The sequence below is a fragment of the Scardinius erythrophthalmus genome (assembly GCF_964197995.2).
Source record: "Scardinius erythrophthalmus genome assembly, chromosome: 5".
Classification (NCBI taxonomy): domain Eukaryota; kingdom Metazoa; phylum Chordata; class Actinopteri; order Cypriniformes; family Leuciscidae; genus Scardinius; species Scardinius erythrophthalmus.
The window spans coordinates 20,948,763-20,959,754 of NC_138225.1; the positions used below are offsets into that span (position 1 = coordinate 20,948,763).

A 10,992-nucleotide genomic window follows, 5' to 3' on the forward strand; every position below is an offset into this window, starting at 1 on the left:
GTAGAGGGTGCTCCTCAAACAAACCTTTCAGCTGTGCTGCCATTCTGGATTGCAGACAAATAGGATGCAGGAGAAGAAAGTTAAACACTCCTCAGCAATAAAAAAAAAAACACAAATGTGATGTTTATGCAAAGTTAATTTTGCTTTAGTATAGCTGAATTGGATCATCGAAAGTCAGTTGAATTGGATCATCGAAAGTCAGCAGCAAAGACATTGGTTAAAAAGTGAGATTAAATACATAAAGTAGGTTTGTTTTATTGTATTTAACTATTGCAGATTTGCATAATATTCTGACTTTGTATTTCAATGTTTTTATTAATTTTGAGTTACACTGAATGTTTTTGTGCAAGTTAGATGAATAAATCACTCCTGATTTCTCTCAAAATGGGGATGGGATAGCCTGCCAGTCAATAATTGGGAAAACAAAGTTACTTGAGTTACTTATTTGAAAACATAACTCAAATATTTTGTTGTACATTTAGAAGTAATGCATTACTTTTAAAAAAGTAATCTGATTACGTAACTTGCGTTACCCCCCAACACTGAACATCGGACATCTATAAATACCTTCAGTAAACTTTGCATCACACCTGGTTCTCCTTTCATTCTTTCTGTATGTAGGGTGCTCCAGAGAGCGTGATTGACCGTTGTCAGTTTGTGCGTGTTGGTAAAGACCGTGTCCCGTTGACCATGGCAGTGAAGGAGGAGCTGATGAGCACTATTAGAGACTGGGGGTCAGGCAGAGACACGCTGCGCTGCTTGGCTTTGGCCACACGAGACGCTCCTCCTCCTGATGACAAAATGGACCTGGAAAACGCTGTCAAGTTCTCAGAGTATGAGGTGAGAGACTTTGGATGTTGTGTAAAATCTTTATACACATCTGTACACTTGATGTTTTACCACAATAGTTTTTCGTTATGTATACTATAATGTACAGTGACACAAAAAATATAACAGTTCCATATATATATATATACACACACACACATAAAAATTATATATTTTTGTTTGTAGATTCCACTTCTTTTTCTGGTATTGCTTTTGTTCATACATTTTGCATGTGGATTAAGTCTCATGCCACTGTACATGTAAATTTATATGTCTTGGATTACATGCAAAATTTGCTCATCTGTTTAGTCAAATCTCACCTTCGTTGGCTGTGTGGGGATGTTGGATCCGCCTAGAAAGGAGGTGATTGGCTCAGTGAAGCTGTGCAGTAAGGCCGGTATACGTGTCATCATGATCACCGGGGACAACAAGGGCACCGCCGTGGCCATTTGCAGACGCATCGGCATTTTCAAAGAGGATGAAGATGTGGAAGGAAGGGCCTACACGGGTAGAGAGTTCGATGACCTGACTCCAGAGGCCCAGCGAGAGGCTGTGAAAAGAGCACGGTGCTTCGCCCGTGTCGAGCCTGCACACAAGTCAAAGATTGTTGCTTATCTACAGTCCTTTGATGAGATCACAGCGATGGTGAGATATAGTGGTTAGTGGCTGGTTTCACAAGAGGTCCTCAAAACACCAAAAGAGAGTCCGAAATAAACATTTGCCAACCGCCAAATATTGGCGAAAAAAGTGAAAGTCAGTCATCAATTGGTTACTTTATTAGGAGCTACAACATACAACATAATAAGAACATGTAAGAACGATAGTCTGACCTTCCGGATGTACTGTAAGTACACTATCATGGCCAGTACATTTTCTCAATTCACCCACCAATTAGTGTGGAAAAAGTTAATTTTAGGCCCTACACTCAAACCTTTTTAATTCAAATTAACATGAGACCAGGAATTATTAGGCATTAACCTTACATTTAATATTATTGTAAAATCTAATTGCTATACATTTAGTTTGAGTAAAATAAAATGTTTCATTACCACCACCAATTACAGCATGTGATCATTGTTGTCACAGACTTGGGCTGTTAATACGATTGAAGGTGACAATCATACAATCTGGGATCATAAGAAGGATGAAGTCTCTGATTCTTCTCTCCAGTCTCTTAGCAATAATATACTGCAGCACCTACTGTACATCTCTCAGAGACAGACAGCCTTGTATTTTACGCTGATTTTCCCTGCTGGAGTTATGAGAGCATGTCTGTGCTCTTCCTGTTCACACGCTGTCGCCCCCAGCTTCAGCTCAGCATGTGTCTGTTTATCGTTTAGGGACTTGAGGTATTTCCCAGACATCAGTGTGCATGACAGAGGCTGCTTTGCTTCTTTCAGAAGAAAAAAAGATTTCCTCATCTTCTACTTGTCTCCTGTTTAATCCCCAGCCTGTAATACGCTTTTACCTAAGAGTGAATAAACTTTACCTTTTGATCATTAGTTCTCTCAGCTCAGTGTGGATTAAATCTTTACTTTAATCCACCGTATAAGCTAATATACTTTAAATTGACCCTTTGATAAGCTCCACCCCCTTTTGGTTACTGTTGCTAACTCAGACAAGCTTTACAGAACATACCATAGAAGTGAATTGGATGTTTCTAGAACAACAGTAAAACGTATTCATTATGTGGCAAAAATTTTGTGAATATTATTTGTTTTCTGGAATGAAGTGTGACATTTCAAACATTTTAATTTTATTGCTCTTTAAATAGTTAAATTACATAGTAACATGATTAATGTTACTCTCATGCTCAGCTAGTTTGCATTTATTTGTTCAGAAATACAGTAAAATCAATAATACTGTGAAATATGATTGCAATTTAAAATAGCTGTTTCCTATTTTAATGTATTTTAAAATGTAAATCCTATGATGACAAAGCTGATTTTCATCATCATTACTCCAGTCATCAGTGTCACAAGACCCTTCAGAAATCATTCTGATATGATTTGGTGCTCAAGAAACATTTCTTCTTATTATTATTATCAATGTTGAAAATGTTTAATATTTCTGTGGTTACAACTTACCACGATGCATTATTTTCCACAAGAATCTTTGAAGAATATGAAGTTAATCTTTTATTTAAATCTTTTATAATTTTGTAAATGTTTTTACTGTTACTTTTGATTAATTTAATGCATCATTGCTGAATAAAATTATTTATTTATTTCTGATGTTATACATTTTCCTTCGGGAAAGACGGCTGACACTTTGTTTAATCCTTAGCATGCAGATTTGTTTTAAGATTTGGGGAAAAAAAATACATACATTCCTTGTATAGCTTTTACTGAATTATACAGAAATTATCCAACACACTGAACCTTCGTAGAGGTGCATTAGAATAGAGCATAAGCTTATCTGATGATATGCCACAATTCAGTTTATCCAGCGGGTCAGTCACGGTTTATAAGTGGAGCTTAGGGCTTAGCAAATGTTAAGTGTTGTGTGAAAAGCCCATGAGTACCCACTAAGCCTTATCCTTCACTCTGTTCCTTCCTCCCATCTCACTTTCAGACTGGAGATGGCGTGAATGATGCCCCTGCCTTAAAAAAGGCTGAAATTGGCATCGCCATGGGCTCAGGCACCGCTGTAGCCAAGTCCGCCTCCGAGATGGTGCTCTCTGATGATAACTTCTCCACCATCGTGGCCGCAGTGGAGGAGGGACGAGCCATCTACAACAACATGAAGCAGTTTATCCGTTACCTCATCTCCTCCAACGTGGGAGAGGTGGTGTGGTGAGTGAGAGCCTGATTTGTTTAGTGCTTCAGTATCCCAACCACATTTACACTCATGCAAGTTCCCGTTTTTCCCCCTCTCACAGTATTTTCCTGACAGCCATCCTTGGCCTGCCTGAGGCTTTGATCCCTGTCCAGCTGTTGTGGGTGAACCTGGTAACGGATGGTCTGCCAGCCACTGCCCTAGGCTTCAATCCCCCTGACCTGGACATCATGGACAAGCCCCCCCGAAATCCTAAGGAGCCTCTTATCTCCGGCTGGCTCTTCTTCAGATACCTGGCCATCGGAGGTTAGCCCAATATCTTGGTTATTTCATAGAATCTAATATTATTGACATTTTGTTTTTGCCACATTAGTTCACCTACAGATTTTTCCTGAAAACTGTAAATCAGCTCTACACTGTAAGAAAAAAAAAAAATCTATATATATGTTAACTGAAGTAATGTTAATATACCAAATTATTACAATTTATTTTTTACATTTATAATATACTGACAAAACCTTAAAAACACTTGTGGTAAAGAGAAAGCCACATTATAAATCATAGTTCAGCTTTTCCACTGAGGTAAAAAGAAGATGCCACGGTGTCATGCACACAAATACAAAACGGCATCATGGTCACTCACATGACACTAAAATAATGCAATAAACATCATAAGAAAGCGTTATTGAAACCTTCAATGAAAACAGAAAATTCTGGGAATGTCAATTTACAGTTTTTCACTGTACATTATATTATAGGATGACTTCTTCTATTTCAGTTCCAAAAGCTTAAAAAGTATTTTACTGTAAAATTATGTGAAATGTCCCATTAGATCTATTACAGATTTCCACTATATAGAGTAAGGGAACTTACCGTTAACCAATTAACAAGCTTTTACTCTTGTTTTTCTAGGATATGTGGGTCTAGGCACTGTCAGTGCTGCTACCTGGTGGTATTTGTATGATGAGGAAGGGCCACAGGTGTCCTTTTATCAGCTGGTGAGTCAACAGTGAGACCCTATACTGTACATTATGTTTATGTTTGACCTCTGAACTAATAGTAGTTCATTTATAATTATTAATAACAATTATTATTGTTTTTAATAATACTATTGAACTGTATAGTAAAACATAAGTATTTATTAATAATAATAATAGTAATAATTCTAATAATTGTTATTATTATTATTTTGCAGAACAACCGTAATATTGCAATGCTAATGAGTCTTAATTTCGTAACTAAGCCCTTCAGAGGTCACAATGACTGCCATCAATGGGTCAAATGATTTCCTGTCTTTATAAATGTTGCATCTGTTATTATTAGATGTACTGAAACACAGCCATTCTGTAATAGCCACTGTGAAACTAAGAAAACAAACACTTGAAGATCACCATTTGAAATGTAGCTAAAGATCTTCAAGATGGCTAGTGGTGCTAATATTACTGTTTTTTTTTTGTTTTTGTTTTTTTTTTTCTCATCTGTAGCGCCACTTCATGCAGTGTACAGAAGACAACCCCATGTTTGAGGGCATTAACTGTGAGGTCTTTGAGTCACGTTACCCCACCACCATGGCTCTCTCTGTGCTTGTTACCATAGAGATGTTCAACTCTCTTAACAGGTAAGATCTGCAGCCATGGTGATGGCATTGCATCAACTGTGTTCTTTCAATATGTCTAAGTAGTTTCTTTAAAGCACACTTTAGATGTCTCATGAGCTCGGTTGAGTAGTGCTGGGTCTGTAACAGCTCTCAAGTTCATTTTCTTCAAATAAATCTTTTTTGTTGTTATTGTTTTATATATTTTGTATGTTATTGTTGTCATTTTTGCTACTTCCATTCTTCTCACTTCAATATAATATTAGTGGCTTAGACTGGTGGTTAAAAATTTGGGTTGGTTCCTTAAAGATTGTGGCCTTTATCAAGGCATTTACAGCCTGGTTGCTCAGGAGGACTGTTCCTCCTTAAGTGCATTATGTCATTTTTTTAATGTGAGCATAACCTAAATGACTACTTGGTCTCAGAGAGTACCCTGGGTCTTCAATAACTTATTTATACCAACTCTTCTCTCATTCAGCCTGTCAGAGAATCAGTCTCTGCTGAGGATGCCACCCTGGGTGAATATATGGCTGCTGGGAGCCATAATCCTTTCCTTGTCTCTACACTTCCTCATCCTGTATGTGGAGCCTCTACCGGTGAGTCCTTATATATTGGAAATATCTCTTTTTCTGTCACTATAGAGTTAGATTTAATATATTATATAATGGTACACATGATGGATTGAACCTCAAAAACACCTAGTGGAATAAACCTAAAAAAAAGCCCTAAAGATTAATAGGAGACATGAAGACTAGTTCATATTTAAGCATTTAAAGGGAATGTTCACCCAAAAATGAGAATCATTAACTCATTTAAACAATCATTAATCATTTACTACATTTATACTATAATTTCTAAATCTATTGTCAGCAAAAGAGAGGCTGCGTTTTTTCTTAAAATAAACGTTCTATGGTTTAACGTTTGAAAGCAAAGAAATTAAGACAGCCAAAAACATTAACATTGTTTTACTTTTGTACTGCAAAATAATAACTATTATTATTATTAAATACCTTTTTTTTCCTCTACAGTTCAATAGCCTAGTATTATAGTAATAATGTTTGTTATCATTTTTGTAATTTATTAAAATAAAATAAAAAAAAATAATATTTCATATATTTTAAAAACAATAAAAGCAATAATAATAATTGTTATTGTTGTTACTTTTAATAATAATAATAAATTAACTGCTATTAGTAGTAGTTGTATTGTGTAGTCATATTAAATCAGTTCCAGAACAACTGAAGTAGAGATTTAAAAAAATAAATAAAAATGTGGTGAGTTGTTCCCCCTATATCTTCATCTAAAACTGACTGTAAACAAAGTCCAATGTAGTGCAATGTAAGTTTCTGACTTTGGAAATGTATTGGTGAATGTTTAATGCCGCAAAGAGATGTTGATCGCATGACTACTGTTAACTAATCAGATGTCTTAATGAATGAAATTGCATGCATGTGTTGTTGAGTTTGTTGTGTTGCTCTCCTTGCGGAAGGCATGGGTCCAAACGCGTTGGAGAGTTTTTTGTAAAGATTTTTTTGTATGTAGCCGTCTGATAATAAAGCCTTTTTAATTCAAAAGAGTGCCATGTTTCATCCTAAAGTTTTCTTTGATAAAACTGACTGTAACTGCACATTTTAAAGCTGGGATATGCCCCCGGGTTGCCTCTTTGGCCTCTGTTGCACACCTGATGAGATTGCATCCCTGCATGTTATGCTTCTCATTTTGTCTTATCTTGTGTTTCCCAGTTGATCTTCCAGGTAACTCCACTGCATTATTCCCAATGGATTGTAGTCCTCAAGATCTCAATTCCTGTCATCCTATTGGATGAGGCACTCAAGTATATCTCCCGCCACCACTTAGAAGGTATAGCCTGTTTACAGGAACATGCTTCCCTCTTTTTGTGTGGCTAAATTGTTGTCGCTGTCCTTGATATGAATGTTCATAATATTCCAGTCAATGCTTCTGTCTCTTTTATATTGACTCTGTCATTTATTGTTTTTTTCTTCTAATCTGTTTCTCCTACGGCAGTTTAACTTTCTCCTCTCATCTTTAAAAAGGTATTTTCTTTAACTATGGCCTGTCCATTTCAAAATCACCTTTATTCTTTTGGTCTTAATTTCCTGAAGGCATTATAAAAACTCACACTCTCTCTCTCTCTCTCTCTCTCTCTCTCTCTCTCTCTCTCTCTCTCTCTCTCTCTCTCTCTCTCTCTCTCTCTCTCTCTCTCTCTCTCTCTCTCTCTCTCTCTCTCTCTCTCTCTCTCTCTCTCTCTCTCTCTCTCTCTCTCTCTCTCTCTCTCTCTCTCTCTCTCTCTCTCTCTCTCTCTCTCTCTCTCTCTCTCATTTTGGCCTTTTGCAGGTGAAGAGGAGGAAAGGTACAGGAAGAGTCGGCAGCTGAAATTCTAGGACAACTTCCTCCATATACACATGAACACACGCACCCACCTGCCTATTTCCTCTGATCTTTTAAGACTGCACCCCATGCGCACACATTCACACACGCGTCATCAGACTCCTCATCATCAGTCCTCCCGTGTCTCCGCTGCATGTCCAGCCACCACTAAAACAAGCAGGGCTTGTAGTTTGTTACTCTGTGTGTGCGTGTGTGTGTGTGTTTGTAAGAAAGCGAGACATTAGGTCTGTGTGTGTGTGTGTGTGTGTGTGCTGGCATGTGCATGGGCCTAATTCAATCATGTCGGTTGTGTGACTGTTTGTTTTCTTTAATCTTGCTTTTTAGCTTTAAACACTTTCTGTACATAGTATGGCAGTTACTGGTGCACTTGAGGGAGAAGAAAGGAGGTTTGAGGTTAAGCATTTGGGTATTACGGGTTAAATTCAAAGGGGGACGATGAAACATAATTTGGCCACAGCAAAACAATAAACTGTAAACAATGTAAAGAGACTGAAATTGAAAAAGAGAGGATGAAGATGGCACCATGGGCGTCTTTTAACGTTGAATGTTTGGACAGAATGGCCAGTTTCTTTAAGTGGCCATCTCCAGTTTCTCTTTTTCTCTCTCCTTTCTCTCTTCTTTACATACAGGGTTGCCACCTTCAGTGCTGAGAGGTCCTTCTCTTAGCTATACATTTCCTTTATATAACTGTTTACACAAGGCTAAACCTGGCAGCAGATTTTTTAATAATAGGCCCAGGACTTAATTTTAGCTGTAAAATATTTCAAAACAGTCCTTTTTTTTGTTGTTCTTCTTTCATATTGAATATTCATATTCTTTAATTTGTAAACACAAAGTGAGCATGTGAATTGATGGATCCCAGAGTTGTCCTCCTCTTCACCTCCTCTGTTCTGTAGAGTGAACTCCAGTTGAACACTAGTAACTTTCTGCTGCAAGTAAATCGATCCAAACATGGAGCGGCCTGTCACATGCTGTAAGTATTAATATCAATGGCAGGTTTTGAATATTCTGAAAGGGAAGAGGAGGAAAGGAAGGGATTTGTTCATTGACGTGAAGGGCAGACGAGGTCCACAGCATTGCTTGTTTAACATTATCTGACTCACTCCAACACACAGACACAAACACATTATGGAGTGAAGGGCTCTCACTTGAATGTACTTTCACTCGCTTCTTCAGTTCCCTGTACCGTCTTATCCGAGTAAATCACAGTAATCACAGCCGTTTAACATCTGCAGTCCTTAGCTGGACCTTTTCATCCTTTAATACTGTATGCTGCCAAATGGCTTTTTTCCATTTGCTCTTGTTTTTCGTCCTCCATATTCTACATTTTGGTTGAGTTTGAAATCGTCGTCATCATGAACACACAAACATCCTTTACGCAGTGGGTCTTACATGCTTGCCGAACATGTCCGCAGACGGAGGACTCTTTACCGCTAGTGCTTTTCTTGCAATCTTGATGAATTCTGCTACTTTTTCTTTCTTTTTTGTTTTTGTTTTAAATAAAGTAATAATAATGTATTTGACTGAAAGAACCCAGGTGGTTTAGTTTGTCAGTTTTGCTGTTAAGGGTATGATATGCCTTCATCGATCTGTTGGGAAATGCTGGTGTGCTGTTTTCAGACAAATTGGCAAACCAACTACGCCTGTGCCTGGTGTCATTATGCTTGCCGTGGTAAAACCGCAGTGTGAAGAGTCTGTGTCCGCTTGTTAGCTATGATGGCGTGAGCATCGTTTCGTCGCAGTCTAGAATCATCCGTTTTGCCAGTAATAAATGTGAGTGATGTAAATGCTATTTAAAACAGGCAAGCTCTGTGTCTCACACCTGTAGCTATTCCAATGGTAACGTATTACCATTTAACTTTAGGGTCAGCGTATTGACACGAGGCAGTAAGGCCGCTCATATTCATCACACTAGCATCTGCGCCAATAGAAAGTGTTGGCTTGTACAGCCTTGCTAATAACTACTGATCTCTTGAACTCTGTACAGAAGAAAAAAATTGAAATACCTGATTGCATGGAACCTTGTTACTGTAATTAATAACCTATACAGTATATTTAATTTTTTAATAATGACTTAAATGAAACATCACCACCCGGAAGAAAACAGTCCAAAACTCTTTTTTTTTTTCTCTCTCTGCATTCAAGTAACTGAAGATGGAGAATATTTTGTAGAATAGTAGTTTGTTTATTCATTGTTACCGTTTGTTTTTAAAGGTTGCAGGGGTTTCTGTGTCTTTTCAATTTAGCTTAGGAGTTGTAAAATAAAAATAATTGTACTAATGATCATTTTTGCAACTATAAATGGGTTTGAATGTCTGAGGACTTTTAGTTTTTCTGTTTTGTTTGTTTGATTGTTCTGGTAAAGGAACAGCGTGTGGTTTACACAGTGACGTCCAGTAGTCAATACTGGCTTATGAAGGGCTTGGTGTGGGTACATGTGCCTCCAGAGATATTAAATGTCTGTGTGTTATGCAGAAAGTTGGACGTCCACTTTGTAAATCTTTTTCAATTCCATTTACAAACTCCTTTTGTTCGTGCTTCTGCTACATACCGTTTTCACCAAACAATACTGAATGTTTTCATTCTGAAACGTAGTTGATTGTTTGTAACGAACACTTTCGAAAGGCTGACAATCAGAAAAGCGAAGAAAAGATTGTGGTAACGTTTCCCTCCATTCGCTCTCGAGCACAGTGGTCCTGAGATGATCCGTTCGTTCTGGACAGCTGTCTTGTCTTTCTGCCTGCGCACAAACCGGCTGGAGCTTTGCACCCACTACTGAGAAAGAATTCTCTGTAAACGCCTTGGTAATATTAATTGTGGATACATAATTTTATATATATGAAAGACATGTCAAATAAAGATTATTTATCTTATAATTTATTTCGACGCTGTTGTTCTGCTTTCTTTTTTTGCGCTTCCAGACCCCTTTACTGTATCTGCAGTCTGGATTTGTGGCTGCAATGAACACTAGCTACCACCAGGTGACACTAATGTCATAACTTACTGGTCTTTTGCTCTATTCAACAACACCTCACCTCACATTGTCACATTCGAACCTGTCATTCTACATAGACTCAGTGGGATTCTGAATGATTTTATAGAATTATTTAAATAAGTTCAACTTCAAGTAGCCTTTTCTCATAGTTCTCCACCGTTCATCAAGCAATTCAGCAACGCCAACCGTCCCTCAGAGAAATGCTAGACGGATATACTGTAGGGTTTGAGAGAAACGGTTAGTCCGCTTGTACAGTCGAGAGAGGATTTGGAGGAACCAGAGAAGATCTCCACATAATGAAGTCTGGCAGTGAGAAACAGCAAAGCCATGGAGATACGGTGGGTGGGTGTACTCAGACAACCCTCATTGAGGCAGTATGTTTCTAAGC

At 37.8% G+C, this 10,992-nt stretch overlaps 1 protein-coding gene across 2 annotated transcripts in view; it reads left to right on the plus strand.

Annotated features, from left to right (window-relative positions):
* atp2a3 (ATPase sarcoplasmic/endoplasmic reticulum Ca2+ transporting 3) overlaps nucleotides 1–10,489 on the plus strand; it is a 60,202-nt gene extending 49,713 nt beyond the window's left edge. Inside the window, exons 13-22 of one of the 2 annotated variants that reach the window (XM_081366441.1) lie at nucleotides 622–840; nucleotides 1,138–1,473; nucleotides 3,403–3,623; nucleotides 3,710–3,912; nucleotides 4,519–4,604; nucleotides 5,091–5,224; nucleotides 5,679–5,796; nucleotides 6,943–7,060; nucleotides 7,226–7,254; nucleotides 7,556–10,489. In XM_081366441.1, coding sequence (XP_081222567.1) covers nucleotides 622–840; nucleotides 1,138–1,473; nucleotides 3,403–3,623; nucleotides 3,710–3,912; nucleotides 4,519–4,604; nucleotides 5,091–5,224; nucleotides 5,679–5,796; nucleotides 6,943–7,060; nucleotides 7,226–7,230 — 1,440 coding nt within the window. In that variant the 3' untranslated portion in view covers nucleotides 7,231–7,254; nucleotides 7,556–10,489. The remainder of the gene's footprint in view (nucleotides 1–621; nucleotides 841–1,137; nucleotides 1,474–3,402; nucleotides 3,624–3,709; nucleotides 3,913–4,518; nucleotides 4,605–5,090; nucleotides 5,225–5,678; nucleotides 5,797–6,942; nucleotides 7,061–7,225; nucleotides 7,255–7,555) is intronic. The other variant, XM_081366440.1, reaches the window with a different exon arrangement.
* The last annotated feature ends 503 nt before the right edge of the window (nucleotides 10,490–10,992 follow it).